The sequence below is a fragment of the Oncorhynchus gorbuscha genome, linkage group LG19, assembly GCF_021184085.1.
Source record: "Oncorhynchus gorbuscha isolate QuinsamMale2020 ecotype Even-year linkage group LG19, OgorEven_v1.0, whole genome shotgun sequence".
Lineage (NCBI taxonomy): Eukaryota > Metazoa > Chordata > Actinopteri > Salmoniformes > Salmonidae > Oncorhynchus > Oncorhynchus gorbuscha.
In genome coordinates this window covers 49801497-49818701 of record NC_060191.1, presented here as the reverse complement: position 1 = coordinate 49818701, position 17205 = coordinate 49801497, and the positions used below count along the sequence as shown (strand labels likewise).

The 17205-nt window shown below is 40.3% G+C and overlaps 1 protein-coding gene across 1 annotated transcript in view; it reads left to right on the top strand.

The window, feature by feature from the left end:
• The first annotated feature begins 807 nt into the window (after positions 1-807).
• The window catches only part of LOC124005285 (nectin-3-like protein), a 74542-nt gene continuing 58144 nt past the window's right edge, over positions 808-17205 (top strand). Inside the window, exon 1 of the mRNA XM_046314404.1 lies at positions 808-1015. Coding sequence (XP_046170360.1) covers positions 922-1015 — 94 coding nt within the window. The 5' untranslated portion in view covers positions 808-921. The remainder of the gene's footprint in view (positions 1016-17205) is intronic.

Sequence of the window (17205 nt, the reverse complement as noted above, 5' to 3'; positions counted from 1 at the left end):
AGACATTTCAGCTTTCATTTTTAATTCATTTGTAAAAAAAAATATATATATATGAATTCACTTTGACATTATGGGGTATTGTGTGTAGGCTATTGATTTAAACAAATCTCGATTTAAACCATTTTAAATTCAGGCAACAAAATGTTGAAAAAGTCAAGGGGTGTGAATACTTTCTGAAGTCACTGTATGTGATAAAACCATCATTCTAATTGATGAGAAGATTATCAGACCTCATCCAAATGGAGACTTCAGTGTTAATTTAGTGGTAACCTGGCAATTGTGCTATGCTATTTGGTTGGATGGAATGTTAACTCCAGACCTGCTGTGTTTTCTTTAAATGGGCTGTAAACAATCCCAACAGTTGTTTTTTGACTTAATTAACACTGGTTAAGGGATCTTGACTCAGGTCTTGCACTCTCCTAAATGTTTATTTGATTCATGTCTTTCAGACAAGGGATCATTCTCAAAGTGATCACAAACACAGGCTCGACTACATTACACAACTGACAGAAATGAAATACCCTGTGAAAGTACACCATCACAACAAAAGTATGCCTAATTGTGAAATTATATTAGGGCTATTCTTGAATGGATGACTGATATAAGATGATTTACAGTGCACCATTTCAATTTCACTTAGTCATTGGTCAATAATAAGGGGTTTAAGTCTAATAAAGGTCTATAAAGTCTTGACACATTAACTACTTAGCTATACACTGTAAAATGTATTAATGTATTTACAAAGTGCATAACAAAAGGAATTTGTTGACCGATTAAGCTGTGTGCCCCTGTCAATCCCAGAAGTGGTACAGCTCTCGCGCCCGGGCGGTCGCTATGGAGAGGAGTTGCTAGAGAAGCAATCAGCAGTAGAACAGACGTAGAAGCTGAGCGAGGTAAGGAACGAAAGTGCACTGGGAAATCATGGCGAAAAGATTGCTACTCGACTACCACAAGACTCTGCCGCCCAATGGACTGCAAGCCACCACAGTTTTGCTTCTCATTTATGGGTTTACCTGTAAGTTATTCGTTTTCTTTTACTTCTGTATTTACGAATGTATTTTAAAGTTCTGGATATTGAAGTTGGCATTTGAAGTTGTTGTTTGATAGCTACGTTGTAAAGTACTGTCTGTAGCTAGCTAGCTTTGCTAACGGGAATGCTAATTCTATGGCCGGAATGGGAACGACGTGTGTGTGTGTGTGTGTGTGTGTGCGTGCACAGTCGCGAGTTACAGGTTTTAGTCCCTCAATTAAAGTATGATCACAAGGCTAGTTAACGTTCTAGTATTTACTCCATTGGCTACTGTGCGTCATTACTAACAAATGCAATGAAGTTCACTTTTCCCCCGGCATCTTTCGAATCGAAATTTGCCATCGCAACTAAGGACATATTGTTTGATATATTGTGTGGCTCTATTTACAGTAACTTACTTCAACAAAAATGAAGCTTTCTGATATCGTGTGCTGACAACTAACTAGTGTTAGCTAATCTCAGGTATCCGACCATTTCGTTTGTTGTGCGCTTTAATTAAGTTTGCTGTTTCTATTGTGAAGCATCCACTTGGCGTTTCTACTCACTGCCAGATATGGTAGCACATTGCATTGGCCGGTGTTGTGCCAGAAATTCTCCCCCCATCTTCGCGTGAACGCGCAGTCACTCAAGTCTTCATTCATCACGATTTGCGTGCTAGTTTGGATTTCTGATTACTTTAGTCTGCATTTAATTTTATATACATTTTTATATTTCGGTTTGATCGCGGGGGAGGAACTAGTAATGTCTGCAGTTTTCGGTTTGGCTATTTATTAGTCTATAAATAAAGCTCGAGCAATAAATTCGTAATCTTTCCCATGTCTTATTCGACTAGTAGTTGTTCTGAAATGTTTATTGCTTGCATACATTTTTCTCCCTCTGTGTAATTTAACACACACACATACATAAATTATTAATTTCGGTTGCCTACGTGAAGTTTGTTCTATAGAAAGTATTTGACTCTGATGTATGCCACAGAAAGTATTTGACTCTAGCCACAAAATTTAGGAAAATAGCTGTGTGTGTGGGGGGAACTGCAAGGCTTGGCGCACTTCAGAATCATTTTGGTAGCTCATGTTGACCAGTAGTGTGTGCCACAGAAAGCAAAATTAGAGTATAAAGTAACAAACTTTTATTTTAGAAACATTTTGTAATGTTTAAGAAAATAATGATAATACACAAATATTATCACACAAAAACACGACAAAGTTAAGTTTGTTAACAAACATTAAATAAGAAATATAAATTTACATCTTTGCATAATAAGATAAAATGACAATAAATCAAATATAAAAAGACAATGAATAACATAAACAAATATTGGAAAGCTGCACCAGCTCAACTGAACATTTAGTCCACTTTTTATGGAAAGTTTTCCAGGTGAAACCATCGCCTGGAACTCAAGCCTAACCTAGTCCTGACATGCAGCGCAGACATAATCCTCCAATGATGGGATGGTTTTCATACAGGTCTGTTGGAACCATCGTGGGCAGTTACAACCAATCTGAAATTCATATGAAAAATGTTCATATTTAAGTCATTAAGTACATTTTCTTGAATTACAATTATTTAATTATCAGACAACTGCTTATACAAAATCGTACTCCTAAAAATGTGCATTTAGAAGTGAACAAGCAATTACCCAGTTAGTGTCTTCCTCATTATTGTCCAGCTCCCCACAGAAGTGGCACAGTTGGCTCAGGTCAGTTGGCTAGTGTTTTGGAGGAGAGTGACTGCTATTTCTTCTCTCATGATGTTAACATCTTTGTCCATGTTTGAAATGACAATTGACTCCTCCTTCAGAACACATTCAGCAAACCGGAAAATAAATTTGTTTTCCCCAACAAAACTATGTTACACTTAAGATTCTAATTCGCAAGTATACAACGACACAGCTATAATATCATTTGACTGTTCTGGTTTGCCTTTTAGTCAGTATACTTTCAGTAGGTTAATTGTACATTACTTATACTCTCATACTTACTTTCAAGACAAAGACCCCTCAAGAAGTAACATCTTGTTGGCATGGGTGAGGAAGGGTACCACACGCCCATCTGGAGATATTACACCGCTTCTCTCTCAGGAATGATCTGAACATATGCTAATAAAAGTACAGCATTTTGAAACACTTTATTGATTACAATATAGAGATTAATAACAGAGGGTAATTTGAGAATTCAGGGATTCCAGCAGGGTGTGAGTTGAAGTAGTCAAATCTGGAGTTGAAAATGGCTGGAATGTAAATGACGTGATCATCTCGGATTATCTAACCTCTGAGAATGGGCAGGCATTCCCGCGAAGAGCATCTCCGTCTTGCAGATTATGTGCTGTCATCCAGGTGGATTGTCACCTGCATATCTGATGTAGGAAAAGAGACAAGTTGAGTGTCCTGTGACTATGTATATGTACTGTAAATATACAGTCGTGGCCAAAAGTTGAGAATGACACAAATATTAATTTTCACAAAGTCTGCTGCCTCAGTTTGTATGATGGCAATTTGCATACACTCCAGAATGTTATGAAGAGTGATCAGATGAATTGCAAAGTCCCTCTTTGCCAAAAAACATTTCCACTGCATTTCAGCCCTGCCACAAAAGGACCAGCTTACATCATGTCAGGGATTCTCTCATTAACACAGGTGTGAGTGTTGACGAGGACAAGGCTGGAGATCACTCTGTCATGCTGATTGAGTTCGAATAACAGACTGGAAGCTTCAAAAGGAGGGTGGTGCTTGGAATCATTGTTCTTCCTCTGTCAACCATGGTTATCTGCAAGGAAACATGTGCCAACATCATTGCTTTGCACAAAAAGGGCTTCACAGGCAAGGATATTGCTGCCAGTAAGATTGCACCTAAATCAACCATTAATCGGATCATCAAGAACTTCAAGGAGTGCGCTTCAATTGTTGTGAAGAATGCTTCAGGGCGCCCAAGAAAGTCCAGCAAGCGCCAGGACCGTCTCCTAAAGTTGAATCAGCTGCGGGATCGGGGCACCACCAGTACAGAGCTTGCTCAGGAATGGCAGCAGGCAGGTGTGAGTGCATCGGCACCAGAGGACGACCGATTATGATTTTTCAATGCCGATACCGATTAATCGGCCGTTTTTTTGACATTTTTGTAATAATGACAATTACAACAATACTGAATTAACACTTATTTTAACCTAATATAATACATCAATAAAATAAATTTAGCCTCAAATAAATAATGAAACATGTTCAATTTGGTTTAAATAATGCAAAAACAAAGTGTTGGAGAAGAAAGTAAAAGTGCAATATGTGCCATGTTAGAAAGCTAATGTTTAAGTTCCTTGCTCAGAACATGAGAACATATGAAAGCTGGTGGTTCCTTTTAACCTGACTCTTCAATATTCCCAGGTAAGAAGTTTTAGGTTGTAGTTATTATAGGACTATCTCTCTATACCATTTGTATTTCATATACCTGACTATTGGATGTTCTTATAGACACTTTAGTATTGCCAGTGTAACAGTATAGCTTCCATACCTCTCCTCACTCCTACCTGGGCTTGAACCAGGAACACAATGACAACAGCCACCCTCGAAGCAGAGTTCCCCATGCAGAGCAAGGGGAACAACTACTTCAAGTCTCAGAGCAAGTGACGTTTGAAACGCTAATAGCGCGCACCCCGCTAACTAGCTAGCCATTTCACATCACATCGTTACACCAGCCTAATCTCGGGAGTTGATAGGCTTGAAGTCATAAACAGCAGAGCTGCTGCCAAAACGCACGAAAGTGCTGTTTGAATGAATGCTTATGCGCCTGCTGGTGCCTACCATCGCTCAGTCAGACTGCTCTATCAAATCATAGACTTAATTATAACATAATAACACACAGAAATGCGAGCCTTAGGTCATTAATATGGTCGAATCCGGAAACTATCATCTCGAAAACAAGACGTTTATTCTTTCAGTGAAATACGGAACCGTTCCGTATTTTATCTAACGGGTGGCATCCATCAGTATTGCCTGCTAACCTGGATTTCGTTTAGCTAAATAGGCAGGTTTAAAAATATATACTTCTGTGTATTGATTTTAAGAAAGTCATTGGTGTTTATGGTTAGGTACATGTTGGAGCAACGACAGTCCTTTTTCGCGAATGCGCACTGCATCGATTATATGCAACGCAGGACATGCTAGATAAACTAGTAATATCATCAACCATGTGTAGTTATAACTAATGATTATGATTGATTAAGTTTAATGCTAGCTATCAACTCACCTTGGCTTCTTACTGCATTTGCATAACAAGCGGGCTCCTCGTGAGGCAGGTGGTTAGAGTGTTGGACTAGTGAACCGTAAGGTTGCAAGATTGAATCCCTGAGCTGACAAGGTAAAAATCTGTCGTTCTGCCCCTGAACGAGGCAGTTAACCCACCATTCCTAGGCCGTCATTGAAAATAAGAATGTGTTCTTAACTGACTTGCCTTGTTAAATAAAGATTAAATAAAGGTGTAAAGAAAAAAAATCGGCGTCCAAAATGACCAATTTCCAATTGTTATGAAAACTTGAAATCGGCCCTAATTAATCGGCCATTCCGATTAATCGGTCGACCTCTAATCTCCACGCACAGCGAGGCGAAGACTTTTGGAGGATGGCCTGGTGTCAAGAAGGGCAGCAAAGAAGCCACTTCTCTCCAGGAAAAACATCAGGGACAGACTAATATTCTGCAAAAGGTACAGGGATTGAATTTCTGAGGACTGGGGTAATGTAATTTTCTCTGATGAATCCCCTTTCCGATTGTTTGGGGCATCTGGAAAAAAGCATTGTCCGGAGAAGACAAGGTGAGCGCTACCATCAGTCCTGTGTCATGCCAACAGTAAAGCATCCTGAGACCATTCATGTGTGGGGTTGCTTCTCAGCCAACGGAGTGGGATCACTCACAATTTTGACAAAGAACACAGCCATGAATAAGGAATGGTAGCAACACATCCTCCGAGAGCAACTTCTCCCAACCATCCAGGAACAGTTTGGTGACAAACAATGCCTTTTCCAGCATGATGGAGCACCTTGCCAAAAGGCAGAAGTGATAACTAAGTTGCCCGGGGAACAAAACATCGATATTTTGGGTCCATGGCCAGGAAACTCCCCAGACCTTAATCCCATTGCGAGTCGACAAACAAAAACCAACACATTCTGACAAACTCCAAGCATTGATATTGCAAGAATGGGCTGTCACCAGTCAGGGATGTGGCCCAGAAGTTCATTGACAGCATGCCAGGGCGGATTGCAGAGGTCTTGAAAAAGAAGGGTCACCACTGCAAATATTGAGTCTTTGCATCAACTTCATGTAATTGTCAATTAAATCCTCTGACACGTATGAAATGTTTGTAATTATACTTCAGTATTCCATAATATCTGACAAACATATCTAAAGACACTGAAGCAGCAAAATTTGTGGAAATTAATATTTGTGTCATTCTCAAAACTTTTGGCCACGACTGTATATATATTTTGGATTTTAATTTCTATTATTATTATTGTTATTATTGTGTTTTGTGGTTGAGGGGTGGGGGGAGGTTGATGGAGATGGCGGAGGTGCTGGGGGTGTCCTATTGGGGAGGAGATTCACGTCAGGTTAGGCAACCAAAATGAATAAGTAATGTATGTGTATTATATTAAACAGAGGAAGGAGTCAAATTTAGGCAAGCAATAAACATTTCAGAACTACTAGTCAAATAAGACATGGGAGAGATGACACATTTTGGCAAAGGGATTTATTTATAGACTAATACACTTGAAACAAATAGCCTATCTGAAAACTGCAGACATTACTAGTGTCTCCCCTGCGATCAAACCGACACAAAAAATAAAATGAAACGCAGCCTAACGTGATCAGAAATCTCAACTAGCAAGCAAGTCGCAGCAATGAAGAATTGAGTGCGTCCATGTTCACGCAAAGGCGGGGGGAGAATTCTGTCAGGGGGAAGCTTTTCGGCACAACACTGTCAGTGGAAGAAGATGGAACGAGATCTATTTTGGTCCCATCATTCTACTAATTTTCTCATTAATAACACATTTGATCTCAATGCAGTTTTCTGTTCCCAAAAGTAGAATCTGTACCGAAAAGAGTGAACAAAGTTTTGTAGACTTTACCCTTTGCCAAAGTAAAAGAAGAATTTCAGTTGTTTAGGAGCTCAAAGGCGAATTGAGTTGTGAAGAGTGCACACCCACTTCAGAGTAGGTATTCAGAAATCGGCAAATGTTTGCTAGGTGTAGGATTATCCTGGCATGATGTTTTGATAACCATGTAAATCTCTCTCAGACATGCGACTTATCAATATATTTGGCTCTATTTACTCTCTGATTCAAAAATGCTAATTAACATAAAAGTAGACATCATGCAATATGGGCTCCCGAGTGGCACAGTGGTCTAAGGCAATGCACCTCAGTGCAAGAGGCGTTACTATAATTCCTGTTCCAATTCCAGGCTGTATCACATCCGGCCGTGATTGGGAGTCCCATAGGGCGGCACACAATTGGCCCAGCATCGCCAGGGTAGGCTGTCATTGTGAATAAAAATGTGTTCTTAACTGACTTGCCTATTTAAATAAAGGTTAAATAATATATTTATTAAAAGTCACATAGTCCTAGAGAGATTTACAAGGTTATCAAAACGTCACCCCAGGGTAAGACCACACAAAACGCAGACCTTATTTTAAGTGTTTATAAAATCCTCTATGGAAAAGTTTATGGTGGTAAAACAAATTAAAACCAAATCTAATTTTATTTGTCACATGCTTCGAATACAACAGGTGTAGTAGACCTTACCGTGAAATACTTACTTACGAGCCATTAACCAACAATGCAGTTCCAGAAATAGTTAAGAAAATATTGACTAAATAAACTAATGTAAAATAAAAAGTAAAAATAAAATGTAAATAACGGGGCTATATACAGGGAGTACCAGTACCAAGTCAATGTGCAGGAGTACAGATTAGTCAAGGTCATTTGTACATGTAGGTAGGGGTAAAGTGACTATGCAGTAGATAATATACAGTGAGTACCAGCAGTGTGCTCCTGAGTGGCGCATTGGTCTAAGGCACTGCATCAAAGTGCAAGAGGAGTAAATAGTCTGGGTGGCCATTTGCTTAATTGTTCAGCAGTCTTATGGCTTGGGATCTTATTGAAACCATTTCCTTGTTAGGTTTTATGGGTATCATGACTCATACTGTAATACTCTATATTAACAAAGTAAAAAAATTAAAATCCCCCCTCAGATTCCCCACGTTAACATTTTGTCACTGTATCATGTTTCCTTGATATCAAGGGTGACAGTAATTTAGCTAACTACTGGAATCATGATATCCTAAATGACTTGCATTGATTTAACTTCACATGAATCTCATAATACAGACTTTCATTTCCTCAATCTCATTCCACATGTCAGTGCCTATGCTGTTGCTTGAGGAAAAAGAGGGAGTTGAGACTGAATGATATGAGGACTAAGGAGGCTGGTATACAATGGGAAATTGAGAAATAAAAACAGGAGAAAGGAATGGAACATGTCAGGAGGAGGAGAGGCGAGCAGGGGAGAGAAGTGGAGCCTCTTAAGGCTGGGTGTGTGTGGCGGCAGGGGAAATTAAGACATTTCAGTGACTGAGAGAGGAAAAGCACTGCTGCCGCAGAGTCTGGATGTATTGACCTGCAGTTGGGCTCCATTCCAGAGCACCTTCCAGTCTCACTGTCACAAACAGAGCAGCTGGGGAGGGAGGCATACTATACTCCACTCTGTGGTTGGGTCACAAATGGCACCATATTCTCCTTATAGTGCTCTTCTTTTGACCAGGGCCAGGGCTCTGGTCAAAGATAATGCACAATATAGGGCATAGGGTGTCATTTAGGACGTAACCTATACCATACTATACCACATACTCATAGCAGGACACAACACATACTGTACTACTGTTTATTAAAGTAAAAAATGAACCAGGAAAAACATTAACCAAAGCAAATAACAGTAAATCACTGATCTGTATTATTGTTGTTTTAGTCTGAAGTAATCTGATATGACCCCATTATAGCCTAGATTGGTAATAACTCCCCTTCCACACAACCACGCCTGCATGTATGCTGTCTTTCTCACTCTCTTTACGACCACATTATTTATGGGTTCATAAATCTTGACCATCAGACAGTAGATAAACAGTGCTTAGGGAGCTATATTTTGTTGCAGTAAAAGGTGATGTAGTGTGTAGACTAGTGTTGGACAGTGTGCCAGGGATTCCTCTGACTGTATGGACTGTGGGGGATTTTAAGAAGAGCAGATTTGATAGAGTTGGAGGGTAGACAAAATTTCCTGAATTTGTCATTTTCAGCTCTCCCAGAGTATAGAAAGACTGAGGTCTTCTAAGGGGAGGAGGGGATGGTTCCACCAAACTGTGAGGTCTGTAATTGAAGACCATAGACCCTTTGACTTAAATATAAAATGTTCCTCATCAATATACATAAAATACCTCATAATGACAAATCTTTGTACACTGTGTTAACTAACCTCCAGACGAGCTTCAATGTCATACAACTCTCCTTCCGTGGCCTCCAACTGCTCTTAAACGCAAGTAAAAGTAAATGCATGCTTTTCAATCGATCGCTGCCCGCACCTGCTCGCCCGTCCAGCATCACTACTCTAGACGGCTCTGACTTAGAATACGTGGACAACTACAAATACCTGGGTGTCTGGTTAGACTGTAAACTCTCCTTCCAGACTCACATTAAGCATCTCCAATCCAAAATGAAATCTAGAATCGGCTTCCTATATCGCAACAAAGCATCCTTCACTCATGCTGCCAAACATACCCTCGTAAAACTGACCATCCTACCGATCCCCGACTTCGGTGATGTTATCTATAAAATAGCCTCCAACACTCTACTCAACAAACTGGATGCAGTCTTATCACAGTGCCATCCGTTTTGTCACCAAAGCCCCATACACTACCCACCATTGCGACCTGTATGCTCTCGTTGGTTGGCCCTCGCTTCATACTCGTCGCCAAACCCACTGTCTACAGGTTATCTACAAGTCTCTGCTAGGTAAAGCCCCGCCTTATCTCAGCTCACTGGTCACCATAGCAGCACCCACTCGTAGCACGCGCTTCAGCAGGTATATCTCACTGGTCACCCCCAAAGCCAATTCCTCCTTTGGTCGTCTTTCCTTCCAGTTCTCTGCTACCCATGACTGGAACGAATTGCAAACATCTCTGAAGCTGGAGACTCACATCTCCCTCACTAGCTTTAAGCACCAGCTGTCAGAGCATTTTACAGATCACTGCACCTGTACTTAGCCTATCTGTACTTCGCCACCATGGCCTATTTATTTCCTTAACTTATCTCATTTGCACTCACTGTATATAGACTTTGTTTTATTTTGTTCTACTGTATTATTGACTGTATGTTTTGATAATTCCATGTGTAACTCTGTTGTTGTATGTGTCGAATTGCTATGCTTTATCTTGGCCAGGTCGCAGTTGCAAATGAGAACTTGTTCTCAACTAGCCTACCTGGTTAAATAAAGGTGAAATAAATAAATAAAGGGATGTTGGCTGATAAAAATGATCTCATAGAACAACAAGTAAAGATCTCCTAAGCCTGTGTTTACCGAATACCTTATTTTTGTTTGTTTATCCAAAACCCCCACAAAAAAAAACATTAATTTCCCCAAAGGCTTTGTCCAACGAGCCATGCCAGAGTGAGCCTCCATTAGTGCCTAGAAAAAGGCGCCATTGCTGGGGCACTTTCTTAGTTTCTCTCCACTTTGTCAGTCTCTGTTACAAATAATTTACCATTATTTTTCTTCCTCTTATTGGTTAAAGTTCAGAGCCAAACAAACTATTTTGAAGCTATTTCAATAAGTCTACACAGTACACACACAACAAACCAAATCTGGCCTTGCTATGTTTTGGAAAAGCAAGACGTAATTGCTATTGGTAAGCTTAGCTATACAAGGCTTCGAAAGAAGCTGTGTTTTTGGTTCACATCTATGATGTGCAGCTGTTGTATCCCATCTGATCCTCTCTTAATCTCACTTGTGAGGCAGCATCAGACTCGGGTCTGAAATCTCCCTATCACATTAAAAGGCTATTTTGAAGGAAGAACCATCAGAAGATGAGTGTTGTGCTTTGTTGTGGGAAGTGGCGGCTGGTGGCTTGCTGTGTGGGGAGCGGGCTGGCTGTGTGGGGAGCAGGGTGGTTGTGTGGGGAGTGTGCTGCAGAGCCCCCATCCTCCTCCTCTGACAGATGTGACTGTCAGATCAGAGGTAGCCATGCTTCCCAATTGGCACCCTATTCCCTATAGTGCACTACTTTAGACTAGCCCTATGGGCACCTTTTGGGATGCAACTGCAGCCATGCAGGCTGTACAGCAGCACCCCGTCCGGTACTACAGTAATAGTCCATTAGTGAATGTAACAGATTGACCTCCAGCCCTGGCATCATGGGACATCCGCTCTTGAACATGGCTCTAACTGGGATTAAACAGTAAGCAATGCTGCTGCCTATGAAGCTGTGACACAGCACTTCTTCCAGAGCTCTGTTTTCCTTTTTTAGGAAGGAATCGCTATCAGGTTCAGTATCATGATGTTCAATTCATGTCTTTCATAACATGCCGTTGTTTAGGAAGTAGGCTATACTGTTTGATGTGATGTTTTTTTTCTTCTATATTCAAAGAACTCTGTTGTTCTGGAATGAACAAAGTCAATCTGAATGTTTCTGTCGCTCTATAAAGTTGTACAGAATCCATTAAACTAGTTGTCTTACTTCTTCATTTTGTGGTGTGCATTAGGCTATTTGCATATAACTACACAGTAACAAAGCTAAGTTTGTAACTTACAATTCAACCATTAGGCTTTTTCATGTAGGTCTTATTTATCTAAACTGTAGTTTCATGCAAAGTAACTAGGCTACATGATAGCACATGGGCAACCTAAGTGTTGCCATTGCTTCTTAGGTTATATTCTGGCTTCTTGGAGTCTTCCATATTTATAACTGGGTGGCATAAATAGCTTTCAGATATTTGTCATGGTTAATGACCATACTGTGAATGAATAGAGGCAACCTTTAAAAACTATTTTGCCCACTGCTGCCTCGCTGTCAGGAATTTATTTTTTTACACTGGGAGAGCAGATCACAGCACACACCTGATGCAATTGGGGCATTGTGGTTTAACAGTGAGGTATTAGTGGCACAGGGCAGTGTAGGCAGGATGTGCACAGTCAGCAGAGTAGTCCCTCTAGGATAGGAGCTCATGGGTTATGGGAAACTAGTGCGTCTCCTTTTTCACCACTCACTCAACTGTCAGTTGTAATGAACTCGCACACATACCGTGCTAACTCTGTCACGTAGACCTCGGTAACTCCTGCAGACATGCTCTGTTGATGTATGTGATTTGAGGAGACGGTATGTTGTTTTAACTAGCACTTTTTGTTTGCAGCGATTTGATTTCCACATGCAAATAGCCTAAAAGCCAAAAGTAAAAATACTTTTATTCTGGGATACAAAGGCGACACTTTCCAAACATCATAATCACGTCTTTACTCTGAATGTGTCAGTTGGGACACCTTCAAAGTTCAATCAATTAAAAGTTGGCTAGCTTCTTCCATATTTTCGCATGTAATCAGCTCCTTTGAGTGACAGTTTACGTCGGACCTAGCAAGTGTGAGGTATGTATCCCAAGCGAATGAATGACAATTGTACTCTTCTCTCCACTTCAGTTCTAGCTCACAAGTACTGGAGGGCCATGTGAAGCAAACAAACTCGTCATGACTCGGGAGGGAGCTACTTTGTCCTCGTCCCTGTCACCAAGGACATTACACAAAGAGCTTGTTTGTTTGCAGCGCTCCTCCCTGTCTTTGTAGTTACGCTGGAAGTTTTTAACGAGTGGCAGCCGTGCGGAGGGAGTTACCTGGGGAGCAGAGCTGTAGGGGTAGCAGGGTACAGAGTACAATTTCAGTCTTGTTCTGGGGTCCCTTTTGACGTGGTTTCTACCCCTAAATGGCACCCTATTCCCTACAGTGCACTACTTTTGACCAGAGCCCTGTGGGCCCTGGTCAATGGTAGTGCACTATAAAGGGAATAGGTTGCCATTTGGGATGCATACATGGTCCTCATGACCTAAAAGTAGAGGCATGTGGGGTGAGTGCTTACCAGGATTTCCAATAGCCGGTAATAGCCAGCTTTTGGCACTGGCCAATTGTCCAACAGAAGAAGAAAAATCCCATTGCGAAATTATGCTTTTTAGCCTATTCATTGATGGAAATACCAGTTGATGGAAATACATTTGACCGGTCATGCTTGTCGGTCTATGGGTTAATTGGCATAATTTTGTGGAATTAAATTTCCGCTTGTGTGTATCTTATTAATCACACGCCCACAACATACAGAGCATATGAGCAGAAAATTTGTCAGACAGCGCTTTTATAAACCCAATCATTGCACAACTATTTAAAATGCAATCATGTGTTAAAAATTTGTGATATTACGTTCTCCCCCACCCCCCCAAAAAAACGATACCGATATTTAAAATTTGAGCGGCCTTTTAAGCATTCTCGTACAGTTAAATAACACACACACATGGACGCAGCGGTCTAAGGCACTGTATCTCAGTGCAAGAGGTGCAAGAGGTGTCACTACAGTCCCTGGTTCGAATCCAGGCTGTATTACAGGCCATGATTGGGAGTCCCATAGGGCGGCACACACTTGGCCCAGAATCGTCCAGGTTTGGTCGGAGTAGGCCGTCATTGTAAATACGAATTTGTTCTTAACTGACTTGCCTAGTTAAATAAAGGTTAAACAAAAACAATAACTATGTAAAATCAACAAAAGACAATTTATTAATTTGACAAATCTGTTGAAATCACACTGGATGTATTATACTTTGGAATTGCATTGGCGGCATACTTATTTCACTGTACAACCTTACCCCATGTCATTGATCCACAATCCATAGGTATCAGTCTACTTAGTGACTGAGAACATTAGTATTGAACACTATTCCAGAAGAAAAGCAATACTGTGTGGATGTTTTGGAGTCTGATAACTCTGATGAGGACATTGGGAAAAAATATCTTGGGTATTGAGTAGACTGATACCCCATTTCATTGATCACCAATCCTTAGGTAAAGCTGAACAGTGCAATATGAATGTCAATACACACAATAGGCTGACTGGGGAGGTGGTTTCACAAAGTCACAATCCCATGATAAGAGCTACAACACAAATATTTGGGTAAACTCTTCACAGTTGTGTTCTGTGGGTGTCACGGGTAGACTGATACCCCATTTCAATGCTTTATTACCAACGTGGTATTGTGAACACATCGTTCATGGCCGGTGTTCGCTTGTTTGCAGACTTTTTTGTACAGCTTTGACCATGCTACTGATAATAGTGGTGGCGCTTGGCTTGCACGTGCAAATTCAGATCACACAACATTCTATAATAGAACTGTGTTATTTAACGCTTCAAATAGTGTTATTGTTAAATAGTGTTTGACGTGTATCTTTTTTGACACCCAAACTGCGTTCCATAGTATGTCGTGAAGCTAATAGCAGTGACACAATTACTGTGTAACTCCGGTAGGGCAACATCTGAAAAATAGCACACTTGGTAGTCTGTACCAGTGCTCGACCAGTAGCGAAAGCCAACATAACCCACGACAGGGAACAGTTGATTGTCAAGGGCAATGAATTAAATTATCTTGGCGTTAATGGATTTCGCCTTTTTGTTGTCTCGCTGAAATATTCTTACTCTTTCAAATGACTGCTCAACTTGTTGACTGCTCAATCCACACAGCAGACATTGTGGGCTAGGTTAGGAATGCTGTGTTGCACGTGTAGTGCAACATTTTATGTGGCGTCATTACATCATGTACCCACATTATATAGGTATGCGTGTCAGCTTTGACATCGGTTTTGCACATCGGCGTTACACTAGACATCGAACCGATACCGATGTTGGAATTTTTAGCTAATATCGGCCAATTCCGATATATCAGGCATCCCTATTAAAAATAGTTTTTTGGCCACGATTAAAAATAGTTCTTTTTATTTCTCAACTGGTCATTGAAACGTGCTTCCCATTCGCCATTCAAATGTCTAGGCAACAGAAGACAGGCTTCATCAGCGTGTCACACACCACTTTGCAATGAGGTGGAGGCAGTATGCAATTTGAAAACATATAGCTTTTTAATTGTTTGAATCCTGAAAGTTTTAATACATATTATGAGGCACATTTTTACCTTGCTTCAAAGTAGCCTAGGCAAAATCCAACCATATCTGTAGTGGCAATTATTTTATTAAAACTTCCATATGCCATTTAAACCAGTATTGGTTTTCAACTTTCTTTCATTGTCCGGTAGCCAAATGCACATTAGCACATAGCCTACTGCCTTGTGTGCGTTTCTGCACTAGTAATGTTAAGAAATAATAGTATATCAACATTTTAAGCTAAATGTTATGATCTGTTGCATCATTCATTGCGTTTTAAGTGTTATTTAAAAAATTGTTTCATGTAGCTTAGGCCTACTGGTTGTATGAATTTGGGATCTATCGTCCCACAGCTGTCCCAGAGCTATTTGTTTCTTACCCAGCTGACCAATAGAATAGGTAAACTTTTCTACTATGGGGGATAGTAGATTGACGTATGCTCATAGGCGGCGCATCCATAAGGCTAAGGGAAGCTCTCCCTAAGTAAATTTAATTGCCAAAATGATATAGCTTAATTAGCCTACTCCTGTCTATACATGAATAAATGAATCATTCAACATAGGCCAATAAAGCATGATTTGGCCACAGAAGATAATTAGTTTCCCCTAGCCTTAAAAAAATGAATTGCAATCACACGCAATATATGGAACGCACTCTGAAAATAGATGATTGTTGAGTTATGACTGTCAGTAAAAAGTAGAGGCCCAGCTAGGCATATCACAATATTTCTAAATTAAATTGGGGGGAAAACATAGCTTGGAAAGCGAATGGCTATTGCTGGAAAGAGAAGATAATGAAAAGACTCTAATCTCAATGAGTTATTACATTTCTCAATTTCATTGAGCTTATTGGCACCAGAGGAGATCATTGGCTATGTGTGCACTGCACATAGTCACTCTTTATCATTGTTGGGTCAGTGCCTCTTAACTTCTTATGGCTGGGGGGCAGTATTGAGTAGCTTGGATGAATAAGTTGCCCAAACTAAACGGCCTGCTACTCAGTCTCAGTTGCTAATATATGCAGATTATTATTATTATTGGATAGAAAACACTCTAAAGTTTCCAAAACTGTCAAAATATTGTCTGTGAGTATAACATAACTGATATTGCAGGCGAAACCCTGAGGAAAATCAAACCAGGAAGTGGCTTCTAATTTGAAAACTCCATGTTCCATAGCCTGCCTTTGTTCCATTTAAAGGGATATCAACCAGATTCCTTTTCTTATTGCTTCCTCAATGTGTCAACAGTCTTTAGACATAGTTTCAGGCTTTTTATTTTGAAAAATGAGCGAGAAAGAGAACATTGCGTCATTGTATGGCCGGGTGCCAGCAGCGTTTTGGAAGCGTAACAGGGTTTGGGCAGCCATTGCCTTTCCCTCGCCGACTGAAAAAGACAGTTGCGGTTGATATATTATCGATTATATATTTTAAAATCAACCTGAGGATTGATTATAAAAAACGTTTGACATGTTTCTGTGGACATTGCAGATACTATTTGGAATTTGTCTGCGTTGTCGTGACCGCTCTTTCCTGTGGATTTCTGAACATAACGCGCCAAACAAACGGAGGTATTTTGGATATAAAAATAATCTATGGAACAAAAGGAACATTTATTGTGTAACTGGGAGTCTCGTGAGTGAAAACATCCGAAGATCATCAGGTAAACAGGTAAACAATTAATTTGATTGCTTTTCTGATTTTCATGACCAAGCTACTAGATGCTAGGTGTACATAATGTTTTGTCGAGCGACCGATAAATCTACACAAACGCTTGGATTGCTTTTGCTGTAAAGCATATTTTCAAAATCTGTCACGACAGGTAGATTGACAAAAGGCTAAGCTGTGTTTTGCTATATTGCACTTGTGATTTCATGAATATAAATATTTTTAGTAATATTATTTGAATGTGGCGCTATGCAATTCAGCGGTTGTGGATGACAATAATCCCGTTAACGGGATGGCAGCCACAAT